Source organism: Equus przewalskii, chromosome 20 (genome assembly GCF_037783145.1).
Source record: "Equus przewalskii isolate Varuska chromosome 20, EquPr2, whole genome shotgun sequence".
Taxonomy (NCBI): Eukaryota; Metazoa; Chordata; class Mammalia; order Perissodactyla; family Equidae; genus Equus; species Equus przewalskii.
The window spans coordinates 24,915,563-24,939,895 of NC_091850.1; the positions used below are offsets into that span (position 1 = coordinate 24,915,563).

The 24,333-nt window shown below is 38.0% G+C and overlaps 1 protein-coding gene across 3 annotated transcripts in view; it reads left to right on the top strand.

Moving 5' to 3' along the window:
• The window catches only part of C6 (complement C6), a 62,232-nt gene that overhangs the window by 8,050 nt on the left and 29,849 nt on the right, over nucleotides 1-24,333 (top strand). For all 3 annotated transcript variants that reach the window (XM_008537127.2, XM_008537126.2, XM_070586901.1), the window contains exons 4-9: nucleotides 478-622; nucleotides 4,853-4,994; nucleotides 9,561-9,699; nucleotides 12,882-13,082; nucleotides 16,655-16,895; nucleotides 21,937-22,059. In XM_008537127.2, coding sequence (XP_008535349.2) covers nucleotides 478-622; nucleotides 4,853-4,994; nucleotides 9,561-9,699; nucleotides 12,882-13,082; nucleotides 16,655-16,895; nucleotides 21,937-22,059 — 991 coding nt within the window. The remainder of the gene's footprint in view (nucleotides 1-477; nucleotides 623-4,852; nucleotides 4,995-9,560; nucleotides 9,700-12,881; nucleotides 13,083-16,654; nucleotides 16,896-21,936; nucleotides 22,060-24,333) is intronic.

The following is a 24,333-nucleotide window of genomic DNA, read 5'->3' on the forward strand; positions in this document are numbered from 1 at the left end:
TATCATTCCCTGACTCTTTTACTATTCACTCTTTTCAGCTGTTAAGAATGTGTCGACCTTGGTTTCCATGGTGACTTCCTTATGCAAAAGAACCCCCACATCCTTTCACATTTATCACTTCACACTCTCCTTGAGATATAGAAGAGCCATTGTTATTACCTGGAAGAATTTACTGTACTCGGACACTCTCAGTAAATATTTCTGCATTTAATTTTGATTCTATTTATTTTCATATGATTTCAGAGTTAGAAGTCTTAGAAATCCTTTTTACCCCACTTCTTTAGTGTACAGTTTGGAAAACTGAGGCTCAGAGAAGTGATGACTTCCGTAAGCACACACAATAATGGAATTGGAAAAGTCATTAGTTAATTTAGGAAACACCACTTAGGAAAAATCACTACTGTGATTGAGAAGCCAAGTTTTCTCAGATATGTTTTGGCTTTGACCGTGACTCACCTTTCTCTCCTTTCCCTTCAGTTTAAGGTTAGATCCATTTTGCAGCCCAGTCAGTTTGGGGGACAACCATGTTCGGAGCCCCTGATGACCTTTCGACCATGCATTCCGTCCAAGCTCTGCAAAATCGAAGAGATTGACTGCAAGAATAAATTCCGCTGTGACAGTGGTAATGTACTTTTGGAAAATGTTCAGCCTCTATTAAAAACGACTTGACTAAATAGAGTTATTCCAACTGACTACCAATAAAAGCCATGATAGAGAAGTCCCACCTTATTTTAAGCATGGGGAGACGGGGGTGTTATGCTACCAATTACCAAGCTATTTATGTGTGAAATTATAGCTGTCAAACTATAATCATCTTGACCAGTTACCTGGTTCATTTGCTCATCAAGTATTGGTGCCCAAGTCCCCACACTGCTACAAAGCAAGAGGAGGAGAGAAGAGGAGGAAGAAAAGGACGAGTAGGCAGCTACTTTTAGAAATTGGCTATTAATATGCATAAACCTATAATCAAAATAAGCAATTGAAAAGGAATGATGGATTAAAAAGATTTTCAATATAATTTATTAAAATAAAATATTAAGATACTATGTCAGGGGGATGACTAGAGATGATCTAACAAATTTTCTTCAGGGTCCATCAAATGGTTCCAAAGGTAATTTCAAAAGAGAAGATTGAAAATGATTTAAACAGTGGCAACATTCCCAAGTCCAATACTCATTCAAATTCATAAATTCTGATATTTAAGTATCATTAGATTATGATCAAATCTTGAATATACTGCTTAATCATATGTATTCTCTTGCCTCTTAATAGCTCTTGAAGGCCATCATTTTGAACAGTCTAGATCATGTTTCTGTAAGTTTTTTCAGTAAAGGTCCAGATGGTAAATATTTTAGGCTTTGTAAGCCATGCAGTCTATGTTGCAACTACTCAACTCTTGCAATGTAGCATCAAAGCTCCCGTAGACAGTGTATAAACAAATGAGCACGGCTGTGTTCCATTTGAACTTTATTTATGAAAACAGGCAGCAGGTCAGTTTTAGCCCATCAGCCATAGTTCACTGACTTCTTATCTAAATAGTCAATTTGAAGTTAACATAAAAGCAGAGCTAAGATGAGTAAAATCCATACCATTTCTGTGTAGTCTGGAATACATTGAAAAGTAAAATATTTATAATAAGATAGCAGATCTCAAATCCCATAGAAAACTGACCCCAGACCTTGGATCTAATGTTTTTCTCCTCTTACTCCTTGCTTCCTCCCTTCAGCTTTTCCAATCTTTTCTGAATGTCATATAGGAATGTTGGCGTCAGGGTTTTCCCTCTGTGCTCCTCCAAACCTGAGATACGAGTGTGGGATGTGGGAAGGGAGATATACATCATGCCTACACGAATAAGGTCATTCACAAGTTGACAAAAGAGGGAATATGAGAAAAGTCTTGATGGCAATAGCTGAGGGGAATACAGACCTAAGCAATACATCTAGAATGTTAAGAAAAAGATTTAGAACTGAAATAAAACTATTTGAACCTTGAAGGATAGTTTTTAGAGCAAATTACCAGGAAGAAGTCCTTTATTCAATGGTTAAATAATCTGTGAAATTTATTACAAAAGAGCTTTGTTTAGGTCAAAAATATTCACAAGTTTGAGAAGGCCTGAGAAACACCAATGGGCTGTCAATTCATAATGAGTGATTTCAGGAAAGTTAGTGGTGTAAGCATGGCTTATCTGTAGTTCATCAGCAAAATCCCCACAGAAAGTGATAAAAAACTCAACTACTGAAATGCATCAATAATGTTTGGTAAGCAGTTGCTACCTAGAGCTCTCTTAGTGACCCTTACCCTGCTGTCCGGATCCCTTCCCCAGGAATACCTAGACCTTCCCAGGACCCAGCCACTAACTAGTTAATCCCTGGCATGGTGGTTGGCATCCATTCTCATTGGGTTGTGCCGTGGCCTATTGGTTGTTAAATATTCCACTGAAGGTGATATGCTACTGTGCTCTTCTAAAAACGTCCAATAATGCCACTCTCAAAGGGAATAAAAGGTTGGATGGATCATCATTTGTCTGACTTAGGATGATGTTTGGCCCTCAGTTGACAAAGAACTCTCTATCCTAAAGCATTCCCCTCTTCCCTTTCCTCCCTCATGATTGCTAGTCAGAGTCCCCCAAGACTAAATATATTATTTTAATGTATACATGGACCTTTGAGAATTACCCATGAGATTAATCCCCGTGTACTATGCCAACTGCTCTCTCAAAATCACAATTTTAAGCATTAAGACTAGAGAATTTGCCGCTGGTAGTAAAAATAATAAACTCTTGCAGTAACACAAATCAGTTCAAGTAAGTAGGAAAACCTCGTACAATTTCTAAATGATTACATAGCTCCTGCTGTAAATGTACAAACGTGTGTGCTGGCTAAAACACGCTGACTTCTGCAAATCCTGCACTATCCAAACTGCCCTTCCGCTTTCCCTTTCCTTCTCTGCTATAGGACGTATTCACGGCTTACAGTCTCTCTCCCCTGTGCTTCCTATTTCATTGAGTTTCCATTAGCCTGGAATCATTCTCAGCTATGCCCTGTTAGACCTATATCACTCCTGCCACACTTTCATAAACATTACTCAAGAGGTGTCCTCCTGCTTTGATCCATACCCTTGCTAATAGGTCATCTCCAATACCCCTAGAAGTACCAAGTGGATAGAATCTCTTGTATTCTAACATGTCTGATACCCATTCACAAAGCTAGGTTGGTGAGAACTGTACCCTGCATGTGTATTCCTCTACTCACAAAATGGGATTCTTTTTGCATAATCATATCAAAAATTAGCTTTTGATTAAATTTGTAAGTGCCAGGTTCAAAACTTCTTAAAAATGTAATATTTGTTCTTTTTTATTCTTTAGAAAAAAACATCTCTATTTCAAACTAAATTACCCATTCTGTTCTGCCCTGAAAAAAGCAAACAAACAAAAAACTAGAGATGTGCTATTTCAAAAACAGAGCATCTTTCAGATTATGTCTTGTAGTGACAGAAACTCAATTCCTTCTATATTTTCAGTCTTGTTTGATTGTGGTGCCCATAACTCTAATTCCTTATAGGAATGGTCTGGATACAATGCAAGGTTTTAAATAATCAAAGGAGGACTTAATTACTTTCATTACACTCTACTTAGTGAAGATTATTGACTAAAACAGTTGAAACCAAATGCTTTCTGGGGAACTCTCTATTAATAAAAATCCTTTAATTCAACAGAATACCCAATCTCCCCAAGCACTTTAGTTGCTCAAAATAGTCGTGCATAGCTGTAATGAGATGCTGATCACAACTTAAAATAGTTAACCAGATAATCTTGAGTAAAATATTTAACCATTGCCAGTGAGACCTGTACATAATGGTACAGATGTTAGCATCTCTGATTATCGGCAAGAAGCTGAGGGACAGGAGAGGGGTTGTCACTGTACATAGTAGCTAAGGCATTTCAGTTTCCGTAATATGTGGGTACACACTGATTCCAAGGATCCTTATGAAATTCAGCAAGCTTAAAAAGGATGGGAATTATCTGAGTATGTGGAGTTTGTTCTATTTTCTAAATTTACTCATTTAACCTGCTACCTAATGCTGTAGTACCAAGGCATTTAACTTGTCCAAAAAATAGTTAAATATAGTAAATTATATATGGTAAAACAATCATGATCAATAATTATATATAGTAAATATATACAATAAAAGATGTATAGTTATATATAGTAAACACAGATAAGTGTGCTATTTGATTTTGACAAATGGATACCCTCATGTAAATAACCCCTAATATAGAAAATTTCCGTAAACCTAAAAAGTTCCTTCTTTTCTCTTTCCAGTTAATCACTCTTCTTGCTCTTTAACATCAGTTAAAGGAATCACATGGCATGACTCTTATGTGTTTGGTTTCTTTCACTCAACACAAAATTTTAGAGATTCAGCCATGGTATTATTTGTACCTGTGGTTGTGAGTAGGTGTCAAATTATAGTTTTTTGAATAAAAACAGTGACCTTGAGTCTGCTATCCTGAATCAAAACAAATTCTGAACCTACTGTTAATTTTCTCCTACAGAACATGATTTCTGCAATAAGCTTACTGCAGTGAAAATGGGGTTCTAGAATTGTTTCTCTTACTTGAGACAATATGCACAATGAGGATTGAATAATTCTATAATGACTCTTATCCTAAAAAATAAGGGAAAATATCAGTTTTTCACTCTATTTCCATATTTCCTAAATCTTTACCAAAAATAATGAAAACTTGCTCTCAAGTTTCTCTTGAAATTTAAAGCTTGCATGTTTCAAATCAATAATTGCTTTCATAACTGACCATTTGTTGTCAATCTTGTTGTTTGTTTTTCTTGACCAGGCCGCTGCATTGCCAGCAAGTTAGAATGCAATGGAGAAAATGACTGTGGAGACAACTCAGATGAAAGGAATTGTGGGAGAAAAAAAGCAGTATGCTCACGGAAGTATGATCCCATCCCTAGTGTCCAGTTGATGGGCACTGGGTATGTAATATCTTTTCATTGTTTTGGGCAGTAGCGGCATCTCAGATCTAATGAGTCAGAAGCAGCAATGAAACAATGAGACACATCATTGTCCATCTTCCTCATTATCCTCTTACTACTTCCACCAGCCCTGTCTTTGACACTTGGCTACCATGTTAAGGCAGCATGTGGCCAGGATCCTCACCCCTAGGGAATAAAAGAACTTAGCACTTTCATACTTAGTTTAGCCAGCAATGTTACAGGCCCTTCATAAATATTGTTTGTTTTAATTCTCATATATCCTTCTGACAGCTCTGGAGTGGATGAGGGTAAAGTGGTGGGAGGCCAGCCAAGCTGGGAGGTGCTAGGGCGGATTCCTGGGACTGGGTCTTTAATGGGTGAGTAACCACTCAGAGAAGTGCAGTTTCTCACTGATAATGGAGGTCGAGGGTATCAGAAAAGTATGCTTGTGACTCTATTAAAAGTCAAAACACTAAAGAAGCAAAACCATCTTCAGGAGTGAGAGGCAAGCTCTGAATTAACAATGGGAGACAAAGCCAGAAGGAAAGGAGTTAGGCAAACAAGAAAAGAGGGTGATAAAAAAAAAAACAATGGTGTGAAAAGGTAAGAGAGCAAGAAGTAAAGTGACCATGGCTAGGGGGTCCGAGCTTCCTCTCACATGGCCTGTGTGATGCATGGGTACTCCGGTACAGTTTAAAGGCAGAAGGTCAGACCTGTGTTACCCTTGAGTTCTACTCGCTCAACTTACAAACCAGGAAACTGAGCTTCAGGAAGCTTAAATAACCTGTCCAAATCTACCAACTAGTGAAAGGTAGAACCAAGATTCGAATCCAGACTTCAAAACCCAGGTTATTTCCACCATCTCATTATGATTCAGGACTACATCTGCTTTAGAAATGGAAACATACTGGAAGAAACCTTGGTAGACCACACAACCCTCTCAATCTTTGAATAGTGCTCAGAAATTCTAATGTTCCTATTTTAGATCATGAGGACATTGGAGGTTTGACAAAGGATTCTAAGTTCATTAGACTGAGCCAATGTCTTAGAAAACTTTAGGAAATATAAGAGAAGTCAATGAACACAGAAGAGCTTAGCCTTAGTTGGAAGCATAAGAAAAATAAGTAAAGATAATCTCCTGTACTCTCCTGTTCCCATGGTTAAGAATTCTCCCTTCAATTTTTGGGCAGAAAGCGAGTAGTTTGCTATAGGCTTTTATTGCTTTGCATTGGACTTTTTTAAGTCTTTACTTATGCTGCCAGGCTGGCATAATATGAAACCTTGGGGCACAAAAGACAAACAGCAACAGTTGCAAATACAATCTCTTTTGATTAGAATAAAAACCAGAAACTCAAGGACAAACTCAAGGACAGCGGTAAAATGGAACAGCCATTAGTCTGGAAGGAAGGGGAGTCAGACTTTAGCCACAGTTCTGCACTAACTCACTATATCATAACCACGTTATTGAATGTCTCTGGGCTGCTGCTTCCTTATTTGTATATTGGATAGCTACGAACCGATTTGAAGTTCTGCCCTAAGAATTCCTAATTAGAGTTGATTTCAAGGAGGGTGTTTCAACAACATCTTATCAATGTGCAGAAATGGTTTCCTTCTTTTTCCTTCCCCGGAAAGAAAACCTCAGCCAAAAACTCCCACTGATAATCACATTTTCTACTGTTCTGATTGATGAGGGGTGACATTCCAAACTCACCTCTTGTTCAGTTGGTCTAGACTCTAGAGTTGCAGATGGGGAGGACCACATGCTGTGTGTACTTTGGCAGAAGGACCATGTGGCCCTCTGCCAACCAGAGCTGTTGTTCCAAGGATTCTCAGAAATGAGCAAAACCTGCTGGCTCCAGGACAGCCAGTCCTCTGCTTGCCTCCCCAGGGACTGGGAGTTTTGAGAACTGCTTACTGGAATCTCTTTCTAATCTGCTGGCCTCAGAATCTCTGCCCCCTCTCCTACACATGTCTACCCACAAAAGATAGCTTCCTGGGTGGCTGTACCTCTTTTTAAATGGCATCTCTCCAAGAAAGAATTTAACAAGACGTACCAACTTTCCTACCTTGCCAACATCAGTCACCGGGTCTAAAACTTGAAGGAAGAATCAGGCAATAATAGCATACTGTTTGTTTTTTCTCACGCTCAGCTAAGGTACAAATGCATACACACACACTCACACACACACACATACATACATGCACACAAATGCATATTTTTATATATATAATTTTTTATTCAAAAAGTTACAAGATATGACACATAATGTCAAATTAGATAAAAGCAACTTAGAAAACTAAAATATTAAAGGCCTTGATGTATTTGAAACACCAAAATATTTAAAGTCAATTTCAATACCACAGACAGAAGGAGAAAGAATAGAGCTGAAAATTGCTGCATAGTTTACTTAACACCTAAAAGAGTCCTCAGGCATGCTCTGATAGAGCCACGTGCACAAAAATCCTGTCTTCAGGCTCTCTGCAAGCAGCTGCTACCTTCACAGATTCCTTACGAACTGGGACCCATTTTTCTCAAGCCCTTTCTTGTTTGCGACAAACACAATAAGTAAACAGCATGTGGTAGTCTGAGTTCAACAGTTCTTTTTTCCCTCATTGATCCCACTTAACTCGGAAAACAAAAATGAATGTCTTGAACACTTGTGTCTGTTGCGCTAACTTAAGCAGTTTAGAAAGTTCTTCCCAGACCAGCTTCTCATACTTCGTCCCTAAGATACCTATTGATACAAACTCAAATATGGATGCGAATGAACCTCAAATTATGCTTGCAGCTGAGTATGAGGTGCATCTTACAGAACCCACAGGAATCACTTCTTTCTTTAACAGCTTTATTGAGATGTAACTCGCATACAAATTCTCCTCCTGTGTGCCTCTTTTACTCTCACACTACTACCATACTCATGACACTTCTGACACCAGATGTGTGAGGTTTTCTCTCACCAAGCAATTCTCTCTGACACCAGCTGGGTGTCCTACAATTTAACTTAATTCTGACACTATCTACCTGGGCACAGTGTCAGATCCCACAGGTTAAGGGCCCAGTCTAAGAAGACTGTGCCCCCTACTTCAGATGCCACGCTCAAGTCCAGGTTGTCACCTGTGCTTCTGACATACCAGATGTTCTAACAACTCACTCCTTGGGTTTGACTAATTTGCTGAGAGTGGCTCACAGAACTCAGTAAAACAGTTTAGCTACTGTTTACCTGTTTATTATCAAAGGATATGATAAAAGATTCAGATGAATATCCAGATAGAAGAGCTGAGTAGGGCAAAATATGTGAGAAGGGGAGTGAAGCTTCCATGCCCTCTCTCAGAGCACTACTCTCCCAGCACCTCCGTGTGTTCACCAACCCGGAAGCTCTTTGAACCCCGTACTTTTGGGATTTTTATGGAGGCTTCATCATGTAAGCATGATGGATCATTAACTCCATTTCCAGCCCTCTCCCTTCTCTGGAGAATGGAGGGTGAAGCTGCAAAAGCCAAGCTTCTAATCATGGCTTGGTCTTTCTGGCGACCCACCGTTATCCAGGAGCCCACCAAAAGTCACCTCATTGCAACAAAAGACACTGCTATCACTCAGGAAATTCCAATGGATTTAGGAGCCCTGTGGCAGGAACTAGGGTTCAAGACCAATATTAGAACAAAAGATGCTGCTGGTGCTCTTCTCACTCAGGAAATTACAAGAATTTTAGGAACTCTGCGCCAGGAACTGGGAGCAGGGACCGTTAGATATATTTTCCATTATCTCATCACATGTAATCCAATATTACCAAAATTTTTGTCAAAAAAACTTCCTTTTTTCACAGAACAAAAATACCTATAAGAATTTGGAAAACTATTAGCACCCTGGTGAAGTTTTTCATCTACCACAAAACAATTTCTTAAATACTTGGTTTGTGAAAGCTAATTAATCTCTGTGTGCTTCAACTTCCTCCTTTGCAAAATAGGTATAATAATTATGCCTACATCACATGGTTATAATGAATATTAAATAAATATAATAAATATTAAATATAGGTCAAGCAGTGCTTGACTTATAGTAATAGTATGTAAGCGTTTGTTAAATAAATTTTAAATATTATTACAGTTACTAATAAAGCAATAGTAATATTATTACCATTCTATTAAAATATTGCTATTACTATCTCATTATTAACTCTCTATGAGAATTCCTTTATTGTACCATACAGAAGGAAGTGGACCCAGAATGGCATTAACTATGTGATCATTTGTTTCATAATCTGCTTCCAAAGTTTGCACTGGCTTTGTAAGTCATGAAATAATTATAAACTCAAATTTTATTTCATGTTGGAAGCCGACAACAATTAAGTGAGTGGAATAAGGAGATCTAACAGAGCCAAAAGGGTTGAGTTTTGGCTTCCAGCCCTTTCTGGATGCTTCACTATAGACTAGAAAAAATGGGGTTTCCTTCAAGTCATTCGTCATGAGTCAAAAGTGTCTAAAAGAAGAATTTCTTTCATATAAGTAAGGTAAATTTTAAAGATTGCTCTACATCTATTGAATTCTTGAAAATTACTTTGTTTCTAGGTTTCATTTTCTGGCAGGAGAGCCCAGAGGAGAAGTCCTTGCTAACTCTTTCACTGGAGGAATATGTAAAACTGTCAAAAGCAGTAAAGCAAGTAATCCATACCGTGTTCCGGCCAATCTGGAAAGTGTCAACTTTGAGGTATGACAGCCTATCATGGCGGCACTCCAAGGCCAATGGTGATTAAAAGCTGAATTTCCAATGTAAAATTAGTGATGAATGAAGGGACAGGATAAAAAGATAATGAACAGTTTTATCACCTATTATACATTGGTGTTTAGTCCTTCCACAACCCAATGAGGTCAGTGTTATTATCATCAATTTACGGATGAAAAAAGTACTATAACTAATTTGCCCAAAGTCAAACAGCTAGTAAATAGTGGATTACAGACTCAAGCCGAGGTTTCCCAAACTCTGGATATTACCGGCTCCAAACACAGGTTCTTTTACCTGACACACAAGAAAGATACCAAAATAAAAATGGGAACACCAGGTTTATGACAAGGAAAGACCGCCAGACAAGGAGATGGGAGTTTGTTAGAACTCAGATCCACTTGCTCAAAGGAAAAAAGGTAGGGTTTTTGTTTAAGGTTTTAGGTAGAGGAGGGGAAGCACGTGACCTTGCTGGTTCGTGCCTTCCCACCAGCCTGCGGTTGGCCTTGAGAGGCTGCTTGTAGGAAGGAGGATGGTGAGATAAGGGAATCCACAGGTGAATATCCTTCATTGTCTGCCTCCACAGTGGATGGTGGATTATGGTGCCAGGAAGCCAAGGAACTGGGGTGTGGGAAGCTTTAGCTTCTTTTTTTTTTGAGCAAGAGTAGTCCTGAGCTACCTACTGCCAGTCCTCCTCTTTTTGCTGAGGAAGCCTGGCACTGAGCCAACATCTGTGCCCATCTTCTTCTACCTTATATGTGGGATGCCTACCACAGCATGGTGTGCCAAGTGGTGCCATGTCCACACCTGGGATCTGTACTGGTGAACCCCAGGCCACCGAAGTGGAATGTGCGCACTTAACCACTGCACCACCCAGCCAGTCCCCAGCTTCCGCTTCTTGATAGTCTCTGGATATCAGTTTCCCTGTAATAAAACTTCAAAGGACTGGAAAGCAGCCAAAATGTTAGCATGAGGCCACCTGGGCTCTAACCATTCATAACTTCTATTTGCCCTGTGAAGTTCAGGGATACAAAGGTTTAAAAAACTGACATTTACATATGACTGTAACTTAGAGAAGCAGAGGAAGTGGAGGAGTGCTTTTGGTTTTAACCCCATATATGCTGGGTTTAATGTAGGGAAACTGATATCAGGGCTGGTGTCACAGAGTCTGTGCTTTCTGCAGTGAACATACAGCTGTGATATATACCCACACAGATAAATAGCTCCATTTATTCAGAATTTTCTCCTATCGTAGATAGCTCTTTCAGGTAACCACAAAATTTAGACATAAAAAAGTGCCTGCTTCTAAAAAAATCAAGATGAATCTAAATATATTGGGGGTAGCTCTGCTTATCTTCCTTCCCATCTTATAAGTTGGTTTGGTTTTCTGTTTGTTCTCCCAAGTGGTAATGAGCAGTATCATGCCTACTCCCAGAATCTAGCCCAGTGCTTTACACATGGTAAGTGCTCCATACTTGTCGAACTAAAGTAAACAATCTACTTCATTTAATTTATGGTAAGAGAAACAGGAAAGACATGATTTTAATGGTGACATACATGCCTACAAATTTGACATGCTGGAGAGCATTTCTGAAGGTCTAATGATTTCTGAGATATTTATGGATAGTAAAAGTTCAGAAACATTCATTCAACATTTCCTTTTAAAAAAAAACCTTTATATACATATAACTATAGGTATTTTCCAATTTGATAAACTCAATTTAAAACCATCTAATGTACATATTAATGAGTGTGGGAAATGTCCTTGGGAACTGCCAAATTCCAACACCTTTTGGAAGACTGGCCCTGAGAAGTCCCATCTCTGCCTGGAGGTAGAAGTGACAAGAGTAAGGAGGGGCCTCTGACCAGGTAAAGAAACTACCCGCTGTCTCCCTTCAGATCCAGAAGTTGCTAACCCCAGGGCCCACCAACACCAAGGGAGGTGGAAGAGGTCTTGCCGGTACCCTGAATAGGAGCTCAGAAGATACTTTTTTCCAAAGAAACAATAAAATCAGGAATCCTGTCAAAGATGGTACTACTCTTACGATGTACAGTATTGAATAGGCTTTGTTGACAGAGCTAAAACCCAAACATTTACATATAATATTGTTATGTTGGAGGATGCTTTCTAGCTCCTAAACAACCAATCAATGAGCTTACTTTCAAAATACAATACTTTCCAAAAAACAAAATGTGGACGTTTTAAATGCTAACCAGCAGGCACTTCAATATCTGAAAGTAACACTGAATTTTGGACCGTATTTTCCTGTTGAGCAAGACTCTTGCAACTGGGTTATTTTGTCTTTCTTTGACTGATTTTGCAGGCTATTTAATCGTGACATGTGGTTTGCCTAACAGTGCATTTTAATATTGAATATTTTAAAACAAGAAGAGGTTGTTTCCATTGCAAACCAGACAAGCATCTTGAACATAAAGAAATACTCTTCGATCAATTTACTTTTCAACTTAAAAAAGTATCTATTGTTGTCTTCTTACCAATATAACCATAACAGGGATTTAACTTGTAGTTGGAAAACATCCTGCTCTACTCATAGCTCAAGTCAAGTCCCACTGGCTTTTTCTCTTCTTCCCAGACTAAGTCAGTGAAGACTGATAACCCGCCACCAGGCAGAACCAATCTATTCTTTGTCCTCTGCCTTGTAGACATGGCCAGTAGAGTGCTGATGCCCAACATTGAATAAAGCTAAGGGGATGGGAATGGAACCAGAGCAGACAGGACCTACCCTTCCCTTTTCTAGCCCTCAATTTTCTGAAAGATACCTTAAATTAAACTCAAACTGCATCAAATTAATAGGCAGACTGAAAATAGTCCTCGTTGCTTATCACCTCAGTAACTCTCAGTTTAGGAGTCATTTCCTTGAGCAAGCTTTTCCTGGTATTGCCTCTCTGGATTTTGTATATTTGTGGCAATCCCGTTGACAGTACAACACTTGTCACATTGAATTAAGTGTCTGTGATTGTCTTTCTTCCTAACTAAACTATTGACTCCCTGAGGGCAGGGACTAACATTATTCCTTGTTCCCTAGCAAAACGAGTCCTCAGTAAATATTTATTAATGCATAAATGAATGAACGATTCTTGCATCAGATCTTCACAGTAGCTCTGGTATTTCCTAAGTTATGTTTTATTTCATATGGATTTTTCTCCAGGTACAAACTAAAGAAGATGATTTGGAAACAGATTTCTACAAGGATTTAATTCCCCTTGGAAAGAATGAAAATCAACAAGCCTCAGCTTCAGGCGTAGGGAGCAGCAATTTTCATTTCCCTGTTTTTTATTCCTCAAAAAGAAGTGAAATCTCTACCCATAGCTCTGCCTTCAAACAAGCTATTCAAGCCTCCCACAAAAAGGTAATACACGTGGTTCTTGATCTTTTTATTCTTTCCTAAAAATTAATGCCAATTCCAGCAATCATGCAATGAGAAGGGGAGAGTTTTCACATTAAATCAGTAAGATTTCTAACACAGATTTAAATAGTTTCATGTCTTGTTCTTGTTGTATCTCACTTTAAAAGTTATAGAGGTAATATGTATAATGATGCTCCCTGTCTGCATGCGTTTTGCTCTGTTTAGGGTTGTGTTTTCTTTATTGTAACTTTTCTTTGTCTTACTGTTTTAGGTTTATTTCTTATAAACTGCAAGTAACAGAATTTTGCTTTTTTGAGTGTAATCTGACAGTCTCAGGCCTTTGCTAGGGAAATTCAACCAACTCACATTTAATATACTCACTGAAACACTTGATCACATTTCTTCCATCTTTAATTTTTCTACTCATTTCATTTTGTTGCTATTTCTTGTTTCTTTACTTTTTCTGTCTTTGTCACATTTCTATCTCCTCCCTCTTATCCTTTTGGTCATTTTGGAAGTTCTACTAAACTTTGAAATTTTGATTATAGTTACCTTTCTCTAGTTAACGAGCATAATTAAACCTGTGTTTTTCTTCTGTCACATGAAGTAATGTCTATAGTCCCCAAAAAGATGTTTTATTTACCTATTCCCCACCTCCCATCCTCACTGTTTCCTTGAGTCCTTGAGAACACATTCACTTCCCTACTCCCCCACCACCGTGATCACAGACCTCCAAACCCTCAGTTTTATTGAGATAGTTCAAAACGTATGTGTTCCAAGCTATTCATAGGTATCATTTTGTATTTGTTTTTATGTTATATATATTTATTTGTTTTTATTCTGACTCTTGTCTTCTCTATTTAAAGATTCTTCACATAACACGTAAATTCAAAGTTAATAGTCTGTATTTTACATTTGTGTTATATTTTATATATGTATTTGTATGTATATGTGTGTGCATATATGTATATCCCATTTACTCCTCACTGTCTCCTCTTTTCTCATCTTCTCTTTCTTGAAATCCTTGTTCTCATTCAGTTGTCATATTTTTATATTTTCCTCAGGTAGGATACATGCAAGGTATATTCCCTAAATCTTCATATATCTAAAAATGTCAACCCTAGGGGCCAGCCCCGTGGCCTAGTGGTTAAGTTCGGCACGATCCACTGATATGAACATGTAAGAAAAAAAGAGAATAAAACAGATTCCTTTTATAACTAGATTATTAGTTCAGTTTCAAATGGGTCACAGAGTGTCCCTCAAACTTACCAAATTATATTCTTAAGACAAGATAAAATTACCGGGAAGTAAAAATATACACCCCCACCCCCAGGCCCTTCCCTTAATTTCCTGATCCAGAATATCTGGGGTCGGGCATGTGATTCTGGCTTTTTCTTTTTGAGTCCCCCAGCTCACTCTGATGTCGTATCCAGGATTGGAAATAATTGCCTAAAAATATAGTGAAAGATGGGGAGGGAAATGGAGATGTTGAAAGAGACATAGATAGACAGATCTCAGTCTCAACATTAAGATTTGCTTCACAGAATTAGTTTATAAGTGCTTCAAACATATTAGAGGACATTTGTAAAACCCTTATCTGTCAGTAAACAGCTGTTATTTGATCCTCTAATAGTCCGCCCCAAAGTGGAAACATTTTGGGCTATTCGCAGTATCTGGTTGGATCCTATGAAACTGCGATAGTCAACTATTTTTGACTCACAAAATTGTCCACTTAATATGATTCAACCCAACATCTTTGATTAGATCTGAACAGAATAAGGAAATCTCAGGTTAAATCAAAAATGCCACTGCAACCTTAAGTCTTCAAATAGTGAAAACAAGTTACCACAAACTTGAAAATCAATCCATGCCCTTTGGTGGAGCTTAATGCGCTTTATTTATTTATTTTGTCAATGATTGATCTGACTAAACATTTGTTGGGCAGTCTGTTTCAAAGTCAAAATACCAATTATTGCAGTAAGATTCAGTGCTGTTTCTGAATTACTTTACAAAATTGAACCGACAAAAAGATGGTTAAAATAAAGCGAGATCTCACAAAGTGTTGAAATAGATCGTACGTGGTTAACAACCTACTGTTACATAACTCTCTAGTCTAAAATAGCCTATTCCAGCCATCAGGCACTGGCAAGTGGAATGCTAGAGAAGGTGATGTGTTGAGTTACCCAAATTTCACTTGTATTTTCCACAATTTAGTTTTTAAAGCAACCTGAAAATTTTGAACCGCCCATTTAACATCCCTGTCTGAACAGGCATTTCAGAGACTCAGTGAGTAAGTGTGCTTCTTACTAAAAGCACAACGCCCCTCCAATTTTTGAAAACCATGGTTCTATGAAAAAATTCAAGTATTAAACTTAAAAATAGAATTAATGGACACTTACTAAAATGTAAGCTCCGCAAAGGCGTGAACTTTGTCTGCCTTGTTCATTTCTGGGCCCACAGCACCTGAGATAGCAGAGCAATGTAAATATATTGAAGGCAACAAGGTAGGAAGGAGGGAAAGAGGAAGGCAGGAAGAGATATAGGAAAAGAGAGAGAGTGGAGGACAAATGATGACTCTTTTTCATTTCTTGTGATTATTTTTTTCTTTTGTTTACGCAGCTGTCCTAATTAAACATACAGGAAGATAGCTGTTTAATAATTTACCACCACAATAAAGTTATTTCACTAAAATATACTCCTTTCTCTGTTACTCTTACTCAAACACTACAATTTGCTAAAATTGAGATATTAGATAAAGTATACAGAATTTTTAAAAAAATAGTCTACATGGCTGCACTCATAAAACTCAATGGATACGTAGAAGGGACTCTAACAGAGTGAGATTTTGAACGTAGTAACAACCACCTAATCCTAAATGAACCTCAATAACAAGAAATGATTTAAAAATACAATCTTCAAACAAATATTTCTGCTCATGGGTGGAAGAGAGAGAATATAAACAATTTTCTTTAATTTTACCCCCTAAGTAATTTAGAATCATAATATTTGGAGTTGAAAGGGTATGTAATGTCACCTGGTACACAGACGAGAGCTGTATACCAGGTGACATTTCATAGCCGACTGAGGCTTGGAAAATTTAAAGGCTTTCTCCCAGTTAGTGACAGGGTATGACTTGAATCTCAGTTGCATAACTTCCCGTTGAAAATTTACATGATCCTTTTTAAATTATTTGCATTAGCAAGGCCTTCTAAGTAAAAACTTCGTAAGGATGTAGTCACAATTGACAATCGAGAGAGAAAATTTTATTTTTCTGATAATTGATCTCTTTCCCATAGAATAACATATGCCTCAGTCACAGTTTACGTTATTGAGATAATCTTGTCTGTTCAGCACTTTGAAAGAGCACCTCATGGAAAGGTGCTGGAAAATAAAATGAAAATTATACTTTTGTACATGAGAACATGCAATTGAGAGTTAAAATTGTTGGCGTACTATGACTGGAATGAAGCTAAGGATAAATAGATGACATTTAATGCTTGATACCTCAAGCTTTCATTACCTTTAATCATCTTTATTTATTTTTTTTTTTACCTCTTTTCTCCTCTTCCATTTAGGATTCGAGTTTTATTAGGATCCATAAAGTGATAAAAGTCTTAAACTTCACAATGAAAACTAAAGATCTGCAGCTTTCTGATGTCTTTTTGAAAGCACTTAACCATCTGCCTCTAGAGTACAACTCTGCTTTGTATAGCCGAATATTTGATGACTTCGGGACTCACTATTTCATCTCCGGCTCCCTGGGCGGCGCGTATGACCTCCTCTATCAGTACAGCAGCGAGGAACTGAGGAACTCAGGTATGCTTGCTGCAGCCCTCATTTCTTTTAAGTGATATGATAGCATGCAATACATTTTTCACTTTATCATTTTAATTCTTCTTCTTTATTGACTTTATTAGACTCTGCTTTATTTTGAAAATAATATGAAGAACAACCAAAAAGTACAACGCAAGCACACAAAATAAAAATAGAAAATTAAGACAAAAAAAGAAGGAAAAATAAATATGCTTAACCTCTTTGACTGGGCATCAGATTTTGTCTCTGAATTTCCTGACATCTAGGAACAACATAAGCTACACAGGGGTGGTAACTGAAAAAGAGAGACACATGCCATTATCTCAAGGAAAACAAAATGTGTCCTGGAACTAAATTCTAAAAGATAATTTATTTATACTATTTGTATAGGAGATAATAATTTTATAGATCAATAAATATGGCAAATTCACTAGCAGTCTTTTTCTTTTAATGAGTTTAACTAAAAGCCAAGGGCATAAGATGAAAGAGCAGTTAAGGACTTGGCAAGAGGCTGAGTTAATGTAGCCCAGATATGCACCTACCATTGATAAAACTTGAAACCAAATGAGAAGCACTTTTGTTTAAGGAAAGATTGCAACTTTATATCTTGGGATATAATCAGTGATATTTTTCTGCTTACGCATAAAATAACAATATAAAGCTTGGTTTATGAATAAATTTTGGTTTCTTAAGTATTATCTTAAATTACCAATATTAATTGTTATTACAGCTTGAGCTCCTGAGGATAAATTTGTTTTCAGATTCCTGTGTGAAATGACGTAGGGTCTTTGTGATGATTCTATCATGTGTCTCTTGAGAACATGGCTGGGAAAACTGTACGGTAACTAGAACTCCACTGGCCACTTCCCCGAAATGAATCAGAATTCTACATCATGTAACTTTCATACAAAAGAACCCAGGAATTTCTTTAAAAAGACAACATCAGGCCAACCCAGGGGTCAATAGAGTATCAATCGCTCTGTTCTTACACCTCACTGTGGCAAATACTAATGCTCAGTGTGACTGCCCTGAGTCCTTCCAAACATTAAATGACCAGATATCCCTCATGATCTGCTTCCTAAGAGAAGAGATGGAATAAATGTCTTTGAGAAGGACTTTCAGTAAGAAGGTATTAAAAACATTTTACCTGACAGAGTTACTGAAATCCAAAAGATTTATGCCGTGATGGGCTTTCCACACTGCCTGTCCCTTATGTCCCATTTCAGTTATCCTTTCCACTGAAGCAACGTTTGCATGATGAACCGGACATCTTCTGCCACTGAGAATAGCATCAATGTTAATGCTGAGCAAAAATGGTTAGGGGAAATCTCTGCCCCTTGACTTGATTTCATCTCACCCTTGGGATGAAATTATGCTGGTCACTGCTGCTGTAGCCTAGAGAATAATTTTGCCCTGGATGAGCTATACTTATCATACATTCAGAGCAAAGCTTCTAAAGGCTTTGGGATCAGGTCAGTTAAATAACTATGTGAATCTTTAATCAACCACCCAGCATTTTAATAGCTGAAGCCCCATAACCAAAATGAAAAGGGAGGAGCTGCATTTTCCTACTAAAACGTTCTTACCTATTCTTACCTGCCCTTTCTTTTTCTATAAATAGAAACCAGCAAACAGATATGCATAATAAGGGAAAGAAAGGGAGCTTGAGATGTGATAGGAACTAAAAATATATAACCCTACACATCGACATACACATACATACACACGCTATATATAGTATTTATAGTGTGTATATATATAGGTATATTCAATATGTTCAATAAAACATTCTTACATATAATATATATTCTTATATATATATATATATTTCTCTGAGTCACAATAATAATATTGGTGTGCAATTTTAATTGTGGTTAAGATGAAGCACATTCACACAGAAACAAATCTCAATAAACTGGAATTCTCTAGTGGGTGTGTTTACCTGTTTTTGGCCACTCTCTAGATGAATACACTCTGGGCTCCTCCCTTTTCTCTTTCTATTCCTTTTCCCCTTATCTGGCCATTACATGGAACTAGAGTATAGGCTTAGTTTTTGTTTACTTTATTCAATAAGAATTATATCCCTTGTCATTAGTTTCAAAAAAATGGCTTGGATATTTCATAGTCCTTTTTCTCCCTCAAGAAGAAGGAAACGATTAAATTGCTTGTTATTTGCCTCCCTTGATTTATTCCTCTGTTGTTCAGTGTGCCATAGTCAATTTAAAACCTTGAATAAAAGTTGACATTGCTTCAGTGTGCAAGGTGAAAAGAATTTCAGGAATACAGTGAAAACATTAAACAATTAAAATATCATAATATGCAAGATGGTAATTTTAAACTCCTTTTGTTAGGAGTCATTTTCTGCTTTGAATTGGAGGAGAGAAACTATTCACCCCACTGTTTATCAGTATGCCATTTTTGAGTCACACTGTTGACCTTTGCCAGTCAGAGTAGCTGAGGAGATTTTCAGAATACTCATCCCTGTGCTGCATCAGAGGGATGCTCAGGTTTGAGAGGCTGAGTGCTGTAGCATCAAGCAACTCTGTCGTTAGTGTGGATGGAGGTCAGGCAGTAAACTACAGGACACACGGTATTGCGAGGAAGAAAAGAAAGAAATTCAGACGGAAGTTCTCTGATAAAGACGTGACATTTTAATTCCTACATGACCAACATCATGGCTCATAAGAGGGATTCATCATTCAAATCTTCAAGGATTTTTCTATAACCCTCAGAAAATGAAATTAACTAAGTTTATAGTTGATTAATTATGGTATAGTTAATCGGACACATAAAACATAATTTTCACTTATAAATAATAAAAACCTAATGAAAGACTAGGAAAAGGATAGGACTTGTGCCCTATAGATGCATTAAATTCCTAACATGGCCTAAACATTTGACTGATCCATTATAAGAACAATCTTACCAGAAAACAAAATGACTTGTATTTATTCAGCCTGGCCAAGTTAAAGATGCAAAGGAAACATGAGGGCTTCAAACCAAGAATTTTTTACTCCCAACTTAGAATGCATCTCTTCAAATGTGTCAAACTATTGAAAAAACTTTGAAGTAGGCAGACCCCAACCCCATCTCCTCAGCCTCATTTCTCAGTGATCAGTGCCTTTAGCTTTCAATTTCCCTATCACACCCAAACTGTGCCTCAAGCTCTAAAAACGCTCTTTCCTGCCTATTGTAAACTCCAACCCTAAATATCAGTATTTGTAGCCAGCCCTGACAGCCTAGTGGTTAAAGTTCAGCATGCTCTGCTTCGGTGTCCAGGTTCAATTCCCAGGTGCAGAACCACATCACTCATCTGTCTGTAGCCATGTGGTGGTGACGGCTCACATAGAAGAACTAGAAGGACTTACAACTATGACATACAGCCACGTACTGGGGATTTGGAGAGGGAAAAAAAAGAAAGGAAGACTGGCAACAGATGTTCGCTCAGAGTGAATTTTCCCTGCAAAAATGGGGAAAACTTCAACTTAAATATCAGTGTTTGATAAACTTCCTTGCTTTAAAGTGCCTAAAAGCTGATATTAACAGCTCTCTCTCTCATATGCTTATGTTTTGCAAGGCAACTTTAAACATCAAAAAACCTGGATTCTAATTTTGATGTTTCAGGTAGCAGATCAGGTAGGTTGGGAAGCTATTAAGCAATATGGGGGCCGGCCTAGTGATGCAGTGGTCAAGTTTGCACAATCCACTTCAACAGCTCGGGGTTCCCTGGTTCAGACCCCAGGTGTGGACCTATGCACTACTCGTCAAGCCATGCTGTAGCAGGCATCCCACATATAAAGAGGAGGAAGATGGGCATGGATGTTAGCTCAGGGCCAGTCTTCCTCAACAAAAAAGAGGAGTGTTGGTAGCAGGTGTTAGCTCAGGGCTAATCTTCCTCAAAAAAATAATAAAAATAAAATTTTAAAAAAAACTAAGAAAAAAGAGAAATATGAAACATTGCTTCTTCTCAAATTATCCTAAATAGGCAGTCCCAACTCTGCTTACCAATAGCCAGACCTGTGTCCATGCCCGGTCCTACTCCATCCCTCACATCCACATAGATTTTGAAGTCATTGAGAAAAATGGCAAGCATTATAGTGGGAAAAAGTGATTCAGATGCCAAAATCTTCAACAAATGATGCTTGGAAGTTTGGTAGAAGATAAGAAGAATGAGGATAAATTTATTAGAGCTGGATGGCCTGAGCCTCAAAGCATCAGGGTTTTTACAAGACTTATGAAACCATGGAGAGTCATGCTATGGAAGCAGCAATGGAAAACTAGGAAGATATCAACCCCAGTTCCTATATCTGAAGGGGCTGGGAATGAGGCAGTACCAACCTCCCTTGGAGACAATAGGGGAAACATGTCAAGTACAGGCTTGAATTAAGATAAGGAGATAGAACAGCCAGTGAGGACGTTGAAAAGAGGAGTTCATAGGTCAGGACGTGAGAATTTCTGAGAGCAAAACAAAAGGGTTTGGAAGTAGCGATGGAGTGAGCAGCTGAGCCAGGGAGCAGAAGCACAGAGAAGTACGAGAGTGAGTGTTCAGGGGAAGGGAGATGATCAACAAGGTCTACTTTCAGTGAGGAACAGGGAAAAATGTGAAGTGACCTCAGGTCTCACAGAATCAGCTGTGTCCCAGAAAAAAGACCTGACATTGGGGCACAAAACAGATCATGTGCTCATCTCTGGGTTTTCTGGGCTATACGGTGGCAGTGGCAGGTAGGACCAGCAGGCTTAGAGGTGCATTGTGTGTAGGCAAAAGGGAGAGGCCAACATGATCCCCATGGGAGGGCCACAGTGACCCCAGGTTTGCTTTTAAAGGGCCAGTGTTGAAGGGGGAGATGGCAGAGACTCACAGATACCTCTTCCGTTCCAGCCCATCTCAGGGCCTGTAAAGGACAGAATCTGTAGGGAAAAGCTGTTAATCTCTCTAGCTTACAGAGTACCGGTAGCTCCCAGAGTGCCCAGAGCCTCATGCACATCTTCCCTGAGTTCTCAATGGTGCATCCTCAGGGTTTTTGGTCTTTTCTCCACTTCCCAGGTCTAACAGAGGAAGAAGTCCAACACTGTATCCGGATTGAAACAAAGAAACGTTTTCTTTTTGTTAAGAAAACAAAAGTGGAACACCGGTGCACCACGAACAAGCTGTCAGAGAAATATGAAGGTAACAGTACTCTCTCTTAGCAGCCTACCCAGCGTGTCCTGAGGCCGGCAGTAATTTAAGTACCATATTGCACATGACTGTGCTATTTTTTAACTGTTCATTCATTTCATTTATCTACCTCAGAGCTCTATGTGTGGTGGTGATGAGGATTATTTTAGGCTGGTTACTTTTAAAAACTGCAGATGGGAAGGAGGCTCTGAGGAGTAGAATTTACTTACCCTTTGTTAAGAGACATTTACATTGTAAAGGAAATCTCCATCTGTAAAGGTGTCTCCCTCTCTGCACCAGGAAGAAGGGGGGATGACCTTATCTCTAGAAACTTATCAATGCAGAAGGCAAGAACTTCAATCTGCATCTTGTTTCATCTTGTTTACTGTACTTGTGTGGTAATCTCCCATGATCGACTCCCCCTTCACCCCCAACATCCTCCTTTGTCTTTAGCTAAAAATAATATTTAAGATGGTGGCTTCAGCCATTTACTTAATCTGGTTTGATTCTTATCTAAAAGTTATCTAAAAGACCAAGCAATAACCAGACCCCACCTGCACTGATACCATTTTAACAACTTTTTTTACATATTCTTTCCTTTGTCTTGTTAAAGAGATAACTCACATACCTATGACTTAAATTTAGCCCTATCCTCAACCCATGTTTGCAGCGGCTCTCCACTGCCCATGGGTCCTGTCCCCATGCTATTCCACACTATTCTCTAGATAAAAGAGCACTACTGCCAGACCTTGAGAGTCCAAGAAGTCTTTCTTTTGACTCCTTGGCTCACTGATCCCGCATCAGTGGGAAGAGGGTGCAAATAAAATCATTAGTGCTACTTACAAGAGGAAAGGGTTAAGGTTTTCTTTATCTTATACTTAGGTTTAATTTAACGAATATTTGTTGATTCTTCCCCTGGGCTGAACTCAATATTAGGCATTGTGACGTAAAGATGGGTGTGAATCAGGACTTCCTATCAAGGAGCTTACAAAGTAAGGATACCTATAAACAACCATTAAAAATACAGAGTGACAAGGATCCAAGGGAGGTATGTGAAAAAGGCTCAGGCAGCAAAGCCAGAAACCTGTGTGTTGTCTTTGATTTCTCCCTCTTTCTAGCCTCCACATCCAATAAGTAACCATTCTACCCCATTAATACTTCTCCCAGTTATCCCCATCTCTTCATTCCATGGGCATGCCCTCATTCTTTATTTCCAACCTGGATGCCACAGAAGCCCCCAACTGGTCCCTTTGCCTATGGTCTTGCTTCTTCCAATCGATTCTACATACTTTCTATGAGAGGAATCTTCTCCAAGGCAAATTTTATCCTGAAACTCTCATGTCTTCAACATGTCATAGTTTCTCATAGCCTTAAAGATCAGTCCTTGTCTCTCTCTCTGCCTAGCTAAACTTTATGTATTCTCCTACATAAGTCATGCTCTCTCCTGTGCCTTGCTATTATAAATAACTCCTTCCTCTGTGTAAAGTTCTCTTACTCTCTTACTCTGCCTGACTGATTGCTACTCATTCTGCTCAGAACAAAGGGAAGCAGAAAATCCCAAAATAGGAAGCTTATATTCTCATGGAGAGACAGACAAAGAGCAAATAAAAATATAATATTTACTATAATAATAATAGATAATTTTAATTATCAGAATATATAGATGTTCTACATGTAGATACCCATGTTAAGCATAAGAGAAATAAGGAGAACTGGCTTGACAACTATGCATTTGTATTACAGCAAAAAACGAAAAAAGGGAACAGCATGCAAAGCAGACAAATGATTTAATAATGTAAACCAGAATGGAAACAGATTCTATAGCAGTTTTTCACGCAATAGAATGATTTAATAAGAATGTGAATTCAGTAAATCAAGAGCTCAGAGACAAAAAGATTAAATGTAAGAGTTAATTGAAAAGGAAGATTTTAAAGCTAAGGTACAAAGACAAACAAATATTGAAAAATATCACCATTATAGCTAAAAGTAAATTAGACACTGCAAGGAGAAAATATAATTGTCTGAGAATAAAATTAATAAAGCTAATCACACATAGGAAAGATCTAAAGTAATTCATAACAAATGCAGAGAAAAAAATCAGATATTAACAGTTATTAAAGAAAATCTAATGGACTCAGAATGACAAATATAATTTAATATATGGGAAATAGTGTCCCCAAAATAGAGATCCCAAGTAATGACACAGAAAAACTGTTTTTTAAAAATAGGCTATATAATGTGTCCCTGAAATAAAGGAAGAAACTTGTCTTGATTATATGTATGAAA